Source organism: Rhinopithecus roxellana, chromosome 21 (genome assembly GCF_007565055.1).
Source record: "Rhinopithecus roxellana isolate Shanxi Qingling chromosome 21, ASM756505v1, whole genome shotgun sequence".
Taxonomy (NCBI): domain Eukaryota; kingdom Metazoa; phylum Chordata; class Mammalia; order Primates; family Cercopithecidae; genus Rhinopithecus; species Rhinopithecus roxellana.
The window spans coordinates 5,849,356-5,867,456 of NC_044569.1; the positions used below are offsets into that span (position 1 = coordinate 5,849,356).

Below are 18,101 nucleotides of genomic sequence, written 5' to 3' on the forward strand. Positions count from 1 at the left end.
ATTCCAGAATCTGGGGTAAGCATGGGTTAGGACTGGTAGTTCTTACCCAGATTGCCTCACTTTTATAGCTTTCCTTGCTGTCATTTTATTGGACACTTGGAAGTTGCTCTTTCCTCTTTATCTTGAAACTTGTGACTTAGTTTGAAAAGTTGTTTTGAGCTAATAAAAATATAGGATATCTGTAGTTTTGACGAAGTAGCTTTTTTCGAGGGATGGTGGTGAATGTAGGGTGCCCTGCTCTCAACTGTCCCTGTCATTCTAAAGTTCTGGTGGTCATACTACATGCTTTTCTCAGTGTGGGGCTTTAACATATGGAGTGGACCTAAACGTCCTAACTTGTTGTTTATTTATTTCCTGTCACCATCTTGCGCCCCCACCTCTTTTCCTTTCTGTCCTTGCTACCCCTTGACTTTGTAACTGTGTATAGTCTTTCCACCGATGCCTTTCCTTTCCTGTACTCAATGAAATTTTCCTGTACCTACCCACCAGTGCACCTTTGGCTTAAGCTAGTGACTTTGTATGTACTACAGCTCCAGCAAAGAGATGGAGAAACTGGAAAGTAAATTGTAGTTAGGGTTGGAGTGTTGCCTCAGGCATGAAAGGTTGGGATTTGAGAAATATGGAAGGGCTTTTAAAAAAAAAATTCATTCTGGCCACATTTGAGTCCGGCTCTTGGTATCAGTATGTCATGTAATGAATTTGTTGCATTTAGAGGCTTTTTCCTGAAGTTCCATTCCCACTCCTCCTCTTTCTGTGGTGAGCTGCTCTAGACCCAAGAGCTTTTGGAGTAGGGTGGGAGGAAAATTGCCTGTAAGAAAAATACTTTCATCCACACAGAAAACAGCAGAGGCAGAAAGAAAGATAAGGATAAGAACCAGGACTAGGGATAAAAGTAAAAACAATTGAAACCTTTATTAATTCAGAGATTTGGCTATTTTGGCAAATATGCCAACATCCTTTAAGTCTACAGATTTTAGAAAGCTGTATTATGTAGCCTGGTTTCAAGGATACTTATTCTGGAAATAAAAAAACCACTTTTTGCTGCTTGAGAGAAAGAGCAGCTGTATGACGTTCTCTTTGATTTTGGTAGACTGTATATCCCTGGACCCAAAAGGTTGATTCAGTCCCCAGAATACCATGCAGTGTTAGCAGTTGTAGTTTTCTGGCTAGACTCAAATGTTTCTTTTTATTGCTTCCATTTTTTCTTTTTAAGAGGTGGAACACATAACTGATTAATAGATGTTTTATAGATTTACCCAAGGTAATTAACATTTTATCATTCTTCTATTTCCTAATAAAAAAGTTCTATCTCTAGGAAAAAGAGCTGTGTGGAAAGTCAGCGTTTGTCAAATGCTCTCAGCAAACAGTCAGCTTTCCAAATGGAGACAGCAGGACCAGAAGAGGAGCCAGCCGGAGCTACAGAATCCTTGCAGAACCAAGATCTCTTCAACGGGGCTTCACCACTGGAACAAGCACAAGGTACTGAACTATTGGAAATTATTGCTTAATGCATATGTTTTTATTTCCTTTTTCATTTCCCCAGCTTTGGAATTTTTTTTTTTTTTTTTTGAGGAAGAGTCTCACTCCTGTGGCCCAGGCTGGAGTGCAGCGGCGTGATCACAACTCACTGCAACCTCAACTTCCTGGGCTGCTCAACCTATCTTCCCACCTCAGCCTCCTTAGTAGCTGGGTCTGCAGGCACACACCACCATGCTGGGCTAACTTTTTGTGTTTTTAGTAGAGACAGGGTTTCGTCATGTTGCCCAGGCTGGGCTTGAACTCCTGGGCTCAAGCGATCTGCTGTGCCTTGGCCTGCCAAAATGCTGGGATTATGGGCATGAGCCACTGTGCCTGACCTTTTTTTTTTTTTCCTTTTTCTTAATTTTGAGATGGATTCTAGCTGTGTTGCCCAGGCTGGTCATGAACTCCTGGGCTCAAGCAATTCTCTCATCTCAGCCTCTCGAGTAGCTGGAACTGGATGCATGCATCGTCACTCCTGGCTTGGATGTATTCATTTTGTACTATCACACCGTAAACTGAAAATGCTTTGGTTTGCATTGTACCTATTAATATCATGTTTACAGTACTTTTATAGGAAAAGGTCTCCTCTTAACCTTGTTGACTGATTTATGCTGAAATTCCCTTTGCTTTGGAAACCATGCTGTCGGATGGCCACAGCATACTTTATATTCAAGACGAGCCTACTTTTAGTGCATCTTCCACTTTTCTCCCACTATTTAATTTATATTCTTATTGAGAGTCAATTTTGTTTCTAAGCTTATTTTTTTTAAATAAAACTGGTGAAGTATAAGTTCTAAAAGAAATTATTGTTTCTAGGAAAACTAGGTTAAATGTATTGGAAATACTCAAGGGTAAGACATTTGAAAAATTGCCCTTGGGTCAGGCATGGTGGCTTACGCCTGTAACCTCAGCACTTTGAGAGGCTGAGGTGGGCAGATCACTTGAGGTCAGAAGTTCAAGACTAGCCTGGCCAACATGGTGAAACCCTGTCTCTCCTAAAAATACAAAAATTAGCCAGGCATGGTGGTGGCTATCTGTAATCCCAGCTACTTGGGAGGCTGAGGCAGGAGAGTTGCGTGAACCCGGGAGACAGAGGTTGCAGTGAGCCGAGGTTATGCCACTGCACTCCAGCCTGGGTGACAGTGTGAGACTCCGTCTCAAAAAGAAAAATTGCTCTCAAATTAGATGTGGAGAAGAAACTACAAAAATATGGGGGTTCAGGCACAGTGGCTCACGCCTGTAATTCCAGCACTTTGGGAGATCGAGGTGGGTGAATGGCTTGAGCCCAGGAGTTCAAGATCAGCCTGGGCAACAAGGTGAAACTCTGTCTCTACAAAAAATACAAAAATTAGCAGGGCATAGTGCTGTGCGCCTTAAGTCCCAGCTGCTTGGGAGGCTGAGCTGGGATTGCTTAAGCCCAGGCGGTCAAGGTGATCATGCCATTGCACTGTAGCCTGGGAGACAGACCCAGACCCTGTCTCAAAAATAAATAAATAAATAAAAATATAGGGAAAGTTGTTTAAAAAAATTATAGGTTTCTGCTGTCTGATTGCTCTTAAGTACTCTGCATTCACTTTCTTTCGTCAAAGAAATCAAAACTGAAAATTGAAAAGTACATTTTATGTACTTACATAGCAGTGGTATTCTGTAACTCCGAACGAGTTCAGTACTCAAAAGGACTTGCCTGATTGTATGTTGTAAGATTGATGAATGAGTACACATTATATGTTAGAAAAATTTTAAGGGAGGTTTGTGTTTCTCTTGATGAAAAATGTTACATATGTGAAAGAAAAGAGGGGTATTATAACTCAAATAAGCAATAAAAGAAAAAATAGATGAATTGGACTTCAGAATTGAAAACTTTTGTGCTTCAAAAGACACTATTAAGAAGGGAAAAGACCGGGCCAGGCGCAGTGGCTCACATCTGGAATACCAGCACTTTGGGAGGCCGAGGCAGGTGGATCACCTGAGGTCAGGAGTTTGAGACCAGCCTGACCAATGTGGAGAGACCCCGTCTCTACTAAAAATACAAAATTAGCTGGGCGTGGTGGCTCATGCCTGTAATCCCAGCTACTTGGGAGGCTGAGGCAGGAGAACTGCTTGGACCTGGTAGGCGGAGGTTGCGGTGAGCTGAGATCGTGCCATTGCACTCCAGCCTGGGCAACAAGAGCGAAACTCCGTCTCAAAAAAAAAGAAGTTGTACAAATGGCCAGTAAACACATGAAAATATATGCAGTATCATTAGACATCCAGGAAATGCAATTCAGAACCACAATGAGGCTGGGCTCAATGGCTCATGCCTGTAATCCCAGCACTTTGGGAGGCTGAGGCGGGTGGATCACAAGGTCAGGAGATTGAGACCATCCTGGCTAACACGGTGAAACCCCGTCTCTACTAAAAATACAAAAAAAAGCCGGGCACCGTGGCGGGCGCCTGTAGTCCCAGCTACTCGGGAGGCTGAGGCAGGAGAATGGCGGGAACCCGGGAGGCAGAGCTTGCAGTGAGCCGAGATAGCGTCACTGCACTCCAGCCTGGTGGACAGAGCGAGCCTCCGTCTCAAAAAAAAGAATGAATTAATGATATGTGAATTGTATGTAACAATTAAGAAAACCTCCCCTGTACTTATCCATTGGTATAGGATTTTGTCATACTTGCATCATCTCTCCTTTTTACTACTTTTTTCTGATATTTTATTTTTTTATTTTTTATTTTTTATTTTTTGAGACAGAGTCTTGCTCTGTCGCCCAGGCTGGAGTGCAGTGGCCGGATCTCAGCTCATTGCAAGCTCTGCCTCCCGGGTTTACGCCATTCTCCTGCCTCAGCCTCCCGGGTAGCTGGGACTACAGGCGCCCGCCACCTCACCCGGCTAGTTTGTTTTTTTTGTATTTTTTAGTAGAGACGGGTTTTACCATGTTAGCCAGGATGGTCTAGATCTCCTGAACTTGTGATCCGCGCGTCTCGGCCTCCCAAAGTGCTGGGATTACAGGCTTGAGCCACCACGCCCGGCCTTTTTCTGATATTTTAAAATTTCTGTTGCCATTTGTGCATATTTCAGTATGCATCTCCAAAAGTGTGGACATTTTCTTATATAACCACAGTGCTATTAACACAGCTAACGAACTTAGTGATTCTTTTTTATCATTTGATAGAGTTGCTCATATTGATTTGTGTGAACGGCGATCTGAGAGAGGTTTTGTTATGCTGCGCACCTTTGTTGCGTCTCGTGTGTCAGTGCCTTGTTGAAATACTCTAGGTCAGTCACAGTGCAGTTTGTCCCGCTGTTTGGGTTTGTCCCTTTGCTTAGTCATAAGGTGCCGTTTCTCTTACTTCTCTCTCCACATCTCCTTCAAAGCAAACGTTAGCTGTAAAGTCTTGATTAGATACATACTCAAATTCTTTGGTACAGGTTTTTTTAATGAATCCCCACCCTAACATTTAAAAACATTCAACTGACCTATGATGGACTCGTATACATCATTTAAAAGTGCTTCTATTCTACTTCAAGAGAAAAATATTTCTTGTTATTTTTAGGTATCGTTGGGTATTTAGTTGATAAAATAACCTGGTCTCTCAGTTTGTTTTTGTTTTCTTATACAGACTCACCTATTGATTTTCATTTACAGTCATGGATGAATGATAAGGAACCCAAGGTAACCTTTTATATATTTGTTACCATTTTCTGGAGTATTATAGGGGAGTGAAAGTTCATATTTCACATATGTAAGTGTTAATATGAGTTAGACGTCATCTACTTTTTTCTAGTAGAACTCCAACTTACCCAGTTTCAGTAAAAATGGGAGTTTCTCTCAAGTAATGAGAAGGTTCAGGGGGAGTGCTGGTGCCTGGGACTGTATTCTTGGGCTTGGTGATGTCGGAGCTGAGTCCATCTGTTTGCTCCGCTTCACTTTGTACTGGCTTCATCTAGAATGTTAGCTCCATGAGGGCAAGCATTTCTTTGTGTGTGTGTGTGTGTGCGCGCGCACGTGTGTGTGTGTTTCATTGTATCCTGAGTGCCTGAGTGTCTCATGGCTCTTGGCCCTTAGTTGTCACTTAATAATTTGTTAAATGATAGGCAATCTGTCTCATTTGTTGGCAACACAAGCCTATACTCTTAACACTTGTGATCAGAAAAGAGGAAAAAGACAGATCTAACGAGCTCACTTGGCTCACATGTCCTCCCCTCTGCATATCACTGTGCCAAGGGGTGGGTTGGGATGAGCCTGGTCTAATGTCCAATTCTGTGTGTGTGCTTGTGCATGAGTGTGTATACATGCACAGGTAGAGGAATGCAAGTGACAGCCCCACTGGACCACGTGAAGTATAAAGGATGGTCTCTTCAAAGGAGAGATGCTGAGAAGATAAACAGTTTATGCCCAACATTACCACCAAACCTGAATTTCAGGCATGCAGTCATGAATTTATGAGAGTTGCTTACAAAATATAAACTAAACACTGTTAAAACTGATAAAAAAAGAGGTACGCTTTTTGTTTTACTTTTGTAAGAGTTGTAAAGTTTATAGAATGATTGCAAAAGGGTCTAAAGTAAAAGTTACTTCCCTGTACCAGTGATTGGCAAACCATAGTTTATGACTTGCATCCAGTCTGCTGGCTGTTTTTGTGAAGTTTTATTGGAATACGGTAGTGCCCATTTGTGTATGTTTTGTTTATGGCTGTTATTTGTGCTACAATAGCAGAGTTGAGAAGTTGTGACAGAGATTGTACAGCTCATAAAGCCTGAAGTATTTATTATCTGGCCCTTACACAAAATGTTTGTTGACCCTGCCCTATGTGCTCACCCTGTATGTGACCCCTAGTAAGTTTCAAGTGTGAGAGATGCTTTTTAGAGGAAGTGCAGGTGTAGTGAAGTTGAAATTAATTTTTGGAATTACTAATATAAGGGACAGTAAAACTGGAAAGCAACAGAAGTATAGAAACATGAGATGCTTGATTAAAATGAGGAAGAAATGAGAATAGGGGAAAATAAATGTGTTAGAAAGCAGACTGAAGGGAGCTGCTACCACATGTAGGTCTCGTCTCACCTGTGGCGCTGTGCCACTTTATCAGAATGCAGACGTTTTCCAGGGACCAAGCCTGGCAGAGTACACGGTATTCTCAGTAGCCAACGTGACCAAAAAGACAGGGACGGTTTACATATTGTTCTTTCCCATATAGGTTTTTTCCCAATTTTTATATTATAAAAACTTTCAAAGCACAGAGCTTACATTGCACAGCTGTTAACATTTGCCATATTCTAAGTGATCATCTGTTTTAAATAACAGTTGATTATAGTAGTCTTTGATGCCCCTGGTGCTTAAATAGTTGTGAGAATAGCTCAGTACTGTCCTGTCTAAATGTAAAATTGGATTAAGATTCCATGTTTCTGTCTTAAAAATTGGTGTGCATTTTACAATATAATTCCTATGCTGGTGTTATTTACATATATATTTATGTAATATATATGACATGTAATCATGTTATATTACACATAATTACATTTTCATTCTGGGCCTTGGGTATGCTTATTAAATGGCTGTGTGCCCTTTAGGGTTACATGTTGCCTGGTTGTGGAGCAGAGAAGTTGATGATTCCAGTGTAATGGTGCAGAGAGTTCCTTAGATACAGGCTGCCAGGTCTAGCTTTGTTGTTAGGAGCCTTGTGTTGCTGAAGTTCAGTTCTGTATTTGTGTACTTACTATATTACGAGCCTCTCCGAGCATGTGCACAGTTTCAGAGAAGCCTTCAGTTTTAGGGATGCTCTATTGGGTAGGTCAGGTGAGGGAGGTGGCATGGCAGAAAGGAAAGTTATTAATACATGTACAGTTGCTAGCCCTTTATTGCCTAAGCTGCGATTTACAGACACTGGACACACTGGAAGTGGAGAGCGTCCTTGGTCCTTTTTGTGGGCTTGTGCTGTGCTCTTCAGAGCCCGGAATGTGCTTCTCTTACTTGCCATTTTGTGTCTTACAGATTGCTGTGCTCGATGCTGGAAAACGTTGTGAAGACAAGACTCAAAACAGTGACCTAAGCCATACTAGCTTATTAGAAAATGAGAGACTTATGTTCCCGACAAGCTTGGAAGATTCTTCTGGTACTGCAAGTAACCTGTGTTTCCCTGCTCCTCACCTTCCCACTGCACTTTATTCTTCTTTGTTGCAGTAGTTACGATGCCAACTTGTTGGGTTTTTTCTCCTTACCTTTTCTTCCTACCTGCCGGCACTCAAATGGCCACTTCTATTAAGTGATGCAATTCAAGAATTTATTTCTGTGTATCTATCCTGATATGATTATACTCATCCTCAGTTTAACATTGTTATGGTATAAAGTAGTCACCTGGAGGTGCCATTTGGTATATAGCACTGTGTTTAGAAATTGGGGAAACCATGAATTTTTTTTTTTTTTTTTTTTTTTTTTTGAGATGGGGTCTCGCTCTGTCACCTGGGCTGGAGTACAGTGGTGTGATCTTGGCTCACCACAGCCTCCGCCTCCCGGGTTCAAGTGATTCTCCTGCCTCAACCTCCTGAGTAGCTGGGATTACAGGTGCCCACCACCATGTCTGGCTAATTTTTGTATTTTTAGTAGAGACAGGATTTCACCATGTTGGCCAGGCTGGTCTGGAACTCCTGACTTAAAGTGATCTGCCTGCGTTGGCCTCCCAAAGTGCTGGAATTATAGGTGTGAGCCACTGCGCCCGGTCAGAACCATGAAATATTTGGCCTCTGCTCTCAGACACCTTAGGTGCAGAGAAGAGATGCAGAGCCAATTGTCAGACTGGGTTGCATAAACCCAACAGGCCCCAAATGTGCCTGGGAATTATAGGGGGTGAGAAATTAACTCTGATTGAGGCAGGTACTGAAGCCTTCTAGAAAAAGGATGGAGCTTGTGCCAGGCCTTAGATATGGGAGGAGGAGGACATGTCAGGAAGCAGGAACAGCATCAGCAAAGGCCCTGCTGTAAGCACGTGGGTTGTGTTTTGGGGAACAGCCAGGGGTTTTGTGTGGCAAGTTTACAGCACCTATAGGAGGCCACGTTGGTAAATAAGCCCAGAAAAGTGTGAAATGGGGCCACATTATGCATGGCTTTGAAAGCCAGGCTGATGAGCTGAGTGAGCATCACATCCATGGAGAGAGCAGGTTTTGCTACCAAAGGAGTTTTCAGACTTTTTTGGATTTTGGAATAGTGGATAAATAATTACTGACCTGAATGTATCTACTCTTTGAGTGCTTTAGTATACTAGATTCTTGTAGACAGAATTGCTAAGACATAGGTGATGAGTGTTGTTGAGACTCTTAATAATTGCAAAATTGACCTCTAAAATGACACTGCCAACTTAGAAGACCAGCACTGATTGAGAGTCCATGTTTTATTTTGTGCTTGCTGAGCTGGGTGTTACAGCGTTGAAAACCCCTGCAGTGGCCCTTCTCCTCCCCTCCCTCCTCCCTGTTTCCTCCCTTTTTTCCTTTTACTTCTCGTGTGATAGGCTCATCTATTCTTTTTTGATAGAGGTAACCATTTGCCACACCATTTTCTGAAAAGTCTGCTCTCTTCTCATTGATTTGTGATGCCACATTTATTGTATCCTAACTTTTGATAACATGCCAGGGTCTGTTTCTGTCCTGTCTTCTCGAAGAGGTTAAATATTTATTTTGTATTAAAATGTTCTTAATGATTTATAATTGACTAAAGTTACAATAGTTTTCTCATGTCAAAAAAACCCACCAAAATCTTAGTCCATTGACTCATTTATGTCTTATCAGCCTTTTTAATTACAAATTATTGCTTAGTCACCACTTTAAAGCATATTCTATTTTTTCTCGATTTTATCAATAGATGATGATATTGATGATGAAATGTTTTATGATGATCATTTGGAGGCTTATTTTGAACAACTGGCAATTCCAGGAATGATATATGAAGACCTAGAAGGACCAGAACCTGCAGAAAAAGGTTTTAAGTTACCCACAAATGATCTTAGTCAGGTGTGTTCCAGTCTTTTTGTTTTTTCAGAAATTTGACATTAGAAAATTAGTATCAGTCTCCCTGGATGTTCCCATGAAATGTGAGCCTTTGGTTTTCTCTGGACTCTGTGTTTCCCAGGTGTGAATTGATGAGATGTGTCTGCCCGCTCTTCCTTCTTGGTACCTTTCCCTCACTTACAGAAAATTGCAGAAGTAACACAGTGGACAGCTACACCATCTTCCTCCAGTTAACCAGTTGCTACAGTTTGCCACTTTTGCGTTTTCTTTCTCTCTCCATAAATACTTTCTTTTCTGAATCATTTGAAAGTAAGTCGCAGAGAGTATGACATTTCACCGGAATACTTCAGCATTTATCTTTTGTAGATAAGGACATTTTCCTGCATAACCACAATTCTGTTACCTAACTTTGGTATAATAATTTAAATTACTGTACAGTCCATATTCACATTTACCCAATTGTTCCCAGAATGTCCTTTATTCTTACAATTTTTTGTCTACAATTTAATCAAAGATTAACCTTGGCTTTGGTTGTCCTGTCTCTTTATTCTCTTTTAATTTGGAGTAGTTCTTTCATGACATGATCTATTTTGTAAAATCTAGGCCCTTTGTTTTGTAGAGTGAACCATAATCTAGTCAGGAGGGAAAAATAACCATAATCTGTTTTACCTCCTGACTAGATTAGATTAAACATTTTGGCAAGAATACAGATTAAACAGTTTCTCATGAGTGGATTCATAGTAAACCAGGCAGTGTTGTGTACTTCTCATTGCCCTACACCAGGAGACGTTTGTCTCTCCCACAATTGGTGATAACTGTTTTTGATAATTTTGGCTAAGGTGATGTCAGCTGTATGTCTCCTTGTGAAGGTAGCTTTTCCCGTTTGTTATTAATAAGTCATCTGTGGGATGAGGTATCAGCCCTTTGATCATCTCATTCCCCGACAACCCTTCACTAGCTGGCTTCAGTGTCCTTGCCGACTCTTAGAAATACTGATTACTCTTGTGGTGACAATGGCGATTTTTCTGATTCCTTCTACATTTATTTTCTGGCATCCTTCAGTAAAGCCACATTTTCTCTCTCAAAATATTTCATTTTAATTTAAAAGATTAATACAGCTAAGATATTTTTTCAACAGGCAAATGAAAACGGTAGCTTAAACTGCAAGTTTCAATCAGAAAATAACAGCTCTCTGATTTCCCTTGATTCACACTCTTCTGAAACAACTCACAAAGAGTCTGAGGAAAGCCAAGTTTTTTGTCTACCTGGGACTAGTAAGTATAGAAATATGATTCTTTTGTTCTTAAGTTCTAGTTTTGAATTTACCTTTTTTTTAACTTTTTTTTTTTAAATTATACTTTAAGTCAAAGGGTACATGTGTATAACATGCAGGTTTGTTACATATGTATACATGTGCCATGTTGGTGTGCTGCACCCATTAACTCGTCATTTACATTAGGTATATTTCCTAATGCTATCCCCCACCTGGGACAGGCCCTGGTGTTTGATGTTCCCCTTCCTGTGTTCAAGTGTTCTCATTGTTCAGTTCCCATCTATGAGTGAGAACGTGCAGTGTTTGATTTTTTGTACCTGCGATAGTTTGCTGAGAATGATGGTTTCCAGCTTCATCCATGTTCCTACAAAGTACATGAACTCATCCTTTTTTATGGCTGCATAGCTTTGCATGGTGTATCTGTGCCACATTTTCTTAATCCATTCTATCATTGATGGACATTTGGGTTGGTTCCAAGTCTTTGCTATTGTGCATAGTGCCACAGTAAACATATGTGTGCATGTGTCTTTATAGCAGTATGATTTATAATCCTTTGGGTATATACCCAGTAATGGGATCACTGGGTCAAATGGTATTTCTAGTTCTAGATCCTTGAGGAGTCGCCACACTGTCTTTCACAATGGTTGAACCAGTTTACAGTCCCACCAACAGTGTAAAAGTGTTCCTATTTCTCCACATCCTCTCCAGCACCTGTTGTTTCCTGACTTTGTAATGATCGCCATTCTAATTGGTGTGAGATGGTATCTCATTGTGGTTTTGATTTGCATTTCTCTGATGGCCCACGATGATGAGCATTTTTTCATGTGTCTCTTGGCTGCATAAATGTCTTCTTTTGAGAAGTGTCTGTTCATATCTTTTGCACACTTTTTGATGGGGTTGTTTTTTTCTTGTGTATTTGTTTGAGTTCTTTGTAGATTCTGGATATTAGTCATTTGTCAGATGAGTAGATTGCAAAAATTTTTTCCCGTTCTGTAGGTTGCCTGTTCACTCTGATGGTAGTTTCTTTTGCTGTGCAGAAGCTCTTTAGTTTAATTAGATCCCATTTGTGAATTTTGACTTTTGTTGCCATTGCTTTTGGTGTTTTAGACATGAAGTCCTTGCCCATGCCTATGTCCTGATTGGTATGCCTAGGTTTTCTTCTAGGGTTTTTATGATTTTAGGTCTAACAGTTAAGTCTTTAATCCATCTTGAATTAATTTTTGTGTAAGGTGTAAGGAAGGGATCCAGTTTCAGCTTTCTGCATATGGCTAGCTAGTTTTCCTAGCACCATTTATTAAATAGGGAATCCCTTCCCCATTTCTTGTTTTTGTCAGGTTTGGCAAAGATCAGATGACTGTAGATTTGTGGTGTTATTTCTGAGGCCTCTGTTCTGTTCCATTGGTCTATATCTCTGTTTTGGTACCAGTACTGTGCTGTTTTGGTTACTGTAGCCTTGTAGTATAGTTTGAAGTCAGGTAGCATGATGCCTCCAGCTTTGTTCTTTTGGCTTAGGATTGTCTTGGCAATGCGGGCTCTTTTTTGGTTCCATATGAACTTTAAAGTAGTTTTTTCCATTCTGTGAAGAAAGTCATTGGTAGCTTGATGGGGATGGCATTGAATCTAAATTACCTTGGGCAGTATGGCCATTTTCACGATATTGCTTCTTCCTATCCATGAGCATGGAATGTTCTTCCATTTGTTTGTGTCCTCTTTTATTTTGTGGAACAGTGGCTTATAGTTCTCCTTGAAGAGGTCCTTCATATCCCTTGTAAGTTGGATTCCTAGGTATTTTATTCTCTTTGAAGCAATTGCGAATGGACGTTCACTCATGATTTGGCTCTCTGTTGGTCTGTTATTGGTGTATAGGAATACTTGTGATTTTTGCACATTGATTTTGTATCCTGAGACTTTGCTGAAGTTGCTTATCAGCTTAAGGAGATTTTAGGCTGAGACAATGCGGTTTTCTAAACATATAATCATGTCATCTGCAAACAGGGACAATTTGACTTCCTCTTTTCCTAATTGAATACCCTTTATTTCTTTCTCTTGCCTGATTGCCCTGGCCAGAACTTATCACACTATGCTGAATAAGAGTGGTGAGAGAGGGCATCCCTGTCTTGTGCCAGTTTTCAAAGGGAATGCTTCCAGTTTTTGCCCATTCAGTATGATATTGGCTGTGGGTTTGTCATAAATAGCTCGTATTGTTTTGAGATACGTCCCATCAATACCGAATTTATTGAGAGTTTTTAGCATGAAGGCCTGTTGAATTTTGTCGAAGGCCTTTTCTGCATCTATTGAGATAATCATGTGGTTTTTGTCTTTGGTTCGGTTTATATGCTGGATTACATTTCTTGATTTGCATATGTTGAACCAGCCTTGCATCCCAGGGATGAAGCCCACTTGATAATGGTGGATACGCTTTTTGATATGCCGCTGGATTCAATTTGCCAGTATTTCATTGAGGATTTTAGCATCGGTGTTTGTCAGGAATATTGGTCTAAATTTCTCTTTTTTTGTTGTGTCTCTGCCAGGCTTTGGTATCAGGATGATGTTGGCCTCATAAAATGAGTTAGGGAGAATTCCCTGTTTTTCTATTGATTGGAATAGTTTCAGAAGGAATGGTACCAGTTCTTCCTTGTACCTCTGGTAGAATTCGACTGTGAATCCTTCTGGTCCTGTACTGTTTTTGGTTGGTAGGCTATTAATTATTGCCTCAATTTTAGAGCCTGTTATTGGTCTATTCAGGGATTCAACTTCCTCCTGGTTTAGTCTTGGGAGAGTGTATGTGTCCAGGAATTTATCCATTTCTTCTAGATTTTCTAGTTTATTTGCATAGAGGTGTTTATAGTGTTCTCTGATGGTAATTTGTATCTCTGTGGGTTCGATGGTGATATCCCCTTTATCGTTTTTTATTGCATCTATCTGATTCTTCTCTCTTCCTTATTAGTCTTGCTAGTGGTTTATCAATTTTGTTGATCTTTTCAAAAAACCAGCTCCTGGATTAATTGATTTTTTTAAAGGGTTTTTTGCGTCTCTATCTCCTTCAGTTCTGCTCTGAACTTAGTTATTTCTTGCCTTATGCTAGCTTTTGAATGTGTTTGCTCTTGCTTTTCTAATTCTTTTAATTGTGATATTAGGGTGTCATTTTTAGATCTTTCCAGCTTTCTCTTGTGGGCATTTAGTGCTGTGAATTTCCCTCTACACATTTCTTTAAGTGTGTCCCAGAGATTCTGGTATGTTGTGTCCTTGTTCTCATTGGTTTCAAAGAACATCTTTATTTCTGCCTTCATTTCGTTATGTACCCAGTAGTCATTCAGGAGCAGGTTGTTCAGTTTCCATGTAGTTGAGCGGTTTTGAGTGAGTTTCTTATTCCTGAGTTCTAGTTTGATTGCATTGTGGTCTGAGAGACAGTTTGTTATAATTTCTGTTCTTTTACATTTGCTGAGGAGTGTTTTACTTCCAATTACATGGCCAGTTTTAGAATTAGTGCTATGTGGTGCTGAGAAGAATGTATATTCTATTGATTTGGGGTGGAGAGTTCTGTGGATGTCTATTAAATCTGCTTGGTTCAGAGCTGAGTTCAAGTCCTGAATATCCTTGTTAATTTTCTGTCTCATTGATCTGTTTAATATTGACAGTGGGATGTTAAAGACTCCCACTATTATTGTGTGGGAGTCTAAGTCTCTTTGTAGGTCTCTAAGGACTTGCTTTATGAATCTGGGTGCTCCTGTATTGGGTGCATATATATTTAGGATAGTTAACTCTTCTTGTTGAATTGATCCCTTTACCATTATGTAATGGCCTTCTTTGTCTCTTTTGATCTTTGTTGGTTTAAAGTCTGTTTTATCAGAGACTAGGATTGCAACCCCTGCCATTTTTGTTTTCCATTTGCTTGGTAGATCTTCATCCATCCCTTTATTTTGAGCCTGTGTGTGTCTCTGCATGTGAGATGGGTCTCCTGAATACAGCAAACTGATGAGTCTTGACTCTATCCAATTTGCCAGTCTGTGTCTTTTAATTGGAGCATTTAGCCCATTTACATTTAAGGTTAATATTGTTATGTGTGTATTTGGTCCCGTCATTTTGATGTTAGCTGGTTATTTTGCTCATTAGTTGATGCAGTTTCTTCCTAGGATCGATGGTCTTTACAATTTGGCATGTTTTTGCTTTGACTGGTACCGGTTGTTCCTTTCCATGTTTAGTGCTTCCTTCAGGAGCTCTTGTAGGGCAGGCCTGGCGGTGACAAAATGTCAGCATTTGCTTGTCTGTAAAGGATTTTATTTCTCCTTCACTTATGAAGCTTAGTTTGGCTGGATATGAAATTCTGGGTTGAAAATTCTTTTCTTTTTCTTTTTTTTTTTTTTTTGAGACGGAGTCTCGCTCTGTCGCCCAGGCTGGAGTGCAGTGGCCGAATCTCAGCTCACTGCAAGCTCCGCCTCCTGGGTTTATGCCATTCTCTTGCCTCAGACTCCCGAGTAGCTGGGACTACAGGCGCCCGCCACCTCACCTGGCTAGTTTTTTTTTTTTTTTTTGTATTTTTTAGTAGAGACGGGGTTTCACCATGTTAGCCAGGATGGTCTCGATCTCCTGACCTCGTGATCCGCCCGTCTCAGCCTCCCAAAGTGCTGGGATTACAGGCTTGAGCCACCACGCCCGGCGAAAATTCTTTTCTTTAAGAATGTTGAATATTGGCCCCCATTCTCTTCTGGCTTGTAGAGTTTCTACTGAGAGATCCACTGTTAGCCTGATGGACTTCCCTTTGTGGGTAACCCAACCTTTCTCTCTGGCTGCCCTTAACATTTTTTCCTTCATTCCAACCTTGGTGAATCTGACAATTATGTGTCTTGGAGTTGCTCTTCTTGAGGAGTATCTTTGTGGCGTTCTGTGTATTTCCTGAATTTGAATGTTGGTCTGCCTTGCTAGGTTGGGGAAGTTCTCCTGGATAATATCCTGAAGAGTGTTTTCCAACTTGGTTCCATTCTTCCCGTCACTTTCATGTACACCAATCAGATGTAGATTCGGTCTTTTCACATAGTCCCATATTTCTTGGAGACTTTGTTCATTTCTTTTTACTTTTTTCTCTAAACTTCTCTTCTTGCTTCGTTTCATTCATTTGATCTTCAGTCACCGATACTCTTTCTTCCACTTGATCGAATCGGCTACTGAAGCTTGTGCATGCGTCACGTAGTTCTCGTGCCATGGTTTTCAGCTCTGTCAGGTCGTTTAAGGACTTCTCTACACTGGTTATTCTAGTTAGCCATTCGTCTAATCTTTTTTCCAGGTTTTTAGCTTCTTTGCGATGGGTTTGAACTTCCTCCTTTAGCTCGGAGAAGTTTGATCATCTGAAGCCTTCTTGTCTCAGCTCGTCAAAGTCATTCTCCATCTAGCATTGTTCCATTGCTGGTGAGGAGCTGCGTTCCTTTGGAGGAGGGAAAGGCGCTCTGATTTGTAGAATTTACAGCTTCTCTGTTCTGTTTTTTACCTGATCTTTGTGGTTTTATACCTTTGGTCTTTGATGATGGTGACGTACAGATGGGATTTTGGTGTGGATGTCCTTTCTGTTTGTTAGTTTTCCTTTTGACAGTCAGGACCCTCAGCTGCAGGTCTGTTGGAGTTTGCTGGAGGTCCACTCCAGACCCTGTTTGCCTGGGTATCAGCACTGGAGGCTGCAGAACCATGAATATTGCTGAACAGCAAATGTTGCTGGAAGCTTCTCTGGAAGCTTCCTTTCAGAGGGTTACCCGTCCCTGTGAGGTGTCAGTCTGCCCCTACTTAGGGGGTACCTCCCAGTTAGGCTGCTTGGAGGTCAGGGACCCACTTGAGGAGGCAGTCTGTCTGTTCTCAATTCTCAAACTCCGTGCTGGGAGAACCACTACTCTCTTCAAAGCTGTCAGACAGGAACATTTAAGTCTGCAGAGGTTTCTGCTACCTTTTGTTCGGCTATGTCCTGTTCCCAGAGGTAGAGTCTACAGAGACAGGCAGGTCTCCTTGAGCTGCAGTGGGCTCCACCCAGTTTGAGCTTCCCGGCCATTTTGTTTACCTACTCAAGCCTCAGCAATGGCGGGCGCCCCTCCCTGAGATTTCAGACTGCTGTGCTAGCAATGAGCAAGGCTCGGTGGGCGTGGGACCCTCTGAGCCAGGCGCGGGATATAATCTCCTGGTGTGCCGTTTGCTAAGACCCTTGGGAAAGCGCAGTATTAGGGTGGGAGTGACCCGATTTTGTAGGTGCCGTCTGTCACAGCTTCCCTTGGCTCGTAAAGGGAATTCCCTGACCCCTTGAGCTTCCTGGGTGAAGCGATGCCTCGCCCTGCTTCAGCTCACACTCGGTGGGCTGTACCCACTGTCCTGCACCCACTGTCTGACAAGCCCCAGTGAGATGAACCCGGTACCTCAGTTGGAAATGCAGAAATCACCTGTCTTCTGCATTGCTCACGCTGGGAGCTGTAGACTGGAGCTGTTCCTATTCAGCCATCTTGGACCCAACCGACTTTACCTTTTTTTGAAAAAAAAAAAAAAAAAAAATTTATCTGGTATGATTTAGCATATATTAACTCTTCTAGTTCCCTCAGATATTTAGACAGTCTAAAACTTTTCAAAAGAGCTTTTAATAATAGCTAAGTAAATTAGTGTTACTAGAAATACCGTAGTATATATTTCTTGGATTGAAAATTACAAATAATTATATTCTGTCCAGACATCGATAATTAAATATGAATTCTTTCTGTATGGTAGCAGTTTATCATGTTTATTATTGCCTCTTACTGTTGCTTATTTTCTCTCTATGAAAATGGCTAAATTTGTCATAGGAGTGCTAAGTATTAGGTTTACATAAAATAATTTCACTAGCAAGAAACAGTTATTATGTTAGATTACTCAGATTCGATGTGGCTCCGTTAACGTTTTTCTTTATTTTTTCAGGTAATTCTGTAGGTACTGGAGGTAGTAGAAGGCACACAGATGTTATGTTACCATTTTCCTCTGGTACTTGGGGACTTGAGAAAGAAATAGAAAATGTGAAGGGTATCGTTCCAGATCTTAGCAGTGTAAGTTATGCATTTTCTTAGATTTCCTATGAAAAAAGGAATAAGGTATCTTTTGTGTTTATATGATATCAGTTTTTCTTTTAAAGGAACAGTTACTGTTGACTTCTGAAAAATACAGAAAAAGTAAAAAACTCACTACTGATAATGTTTCAATATGTTTGTAAGTATCTTTCATACAATTATATACATTTTCTTGCGTTTAAGTATTCAGTGACTTGCATTTAGATTAGTCATTTGGAAAGTTCTTTAGCCCATTGTTCAGTCATTAAATGAAAAAGCAAACGGATATTTT

At 40.8% G+C, this 18,101-nt stretch overlaps 1 protein-coding gene across 13 annotated transcripts in view; it reads left to right on the plus strand.

Annotated features, from left to right (window-relative positions):
* The window catches only part of CEP192 (centrosomal protein 192), a 192,651-nt gene that overhangs the window by 13,737 nt on the left and 160,813 nt on the right, over positions 1–18,101 (plus strand). For 12 of the 13 annotated variants that reach the window (XM_030925757.1, XM_030925749.1, XM_030925754.1 and 9 more), the window contains 6 exons: positions 1,304–1,479; positions 5,119–5,171; positions 7,488–7,608; positions 9,348–9,496; positions 10,632–10,767; positions 17,685–17,809. In XM_030925757.1, the coding sequence (XP_030781617.1) occupies positions 1,304–1,479; positions 5,119–5,171; positions 7,488–7,608; positions 9,348–9,496; positions 10,632–10,767; positions 17,685–17,809 (760 nt within the window). The remainder of the gene's footprint in view (positions 1–1,303; positions 1,480–5,118; positions 5,172–7,487; positions 7,609–9,347; positions 9,497–10,631; positions 10,768–17,684; positions 17,810–18,101) is intronic. The other variant, XM_030925756.1, reaches the window with a different exon arrangement.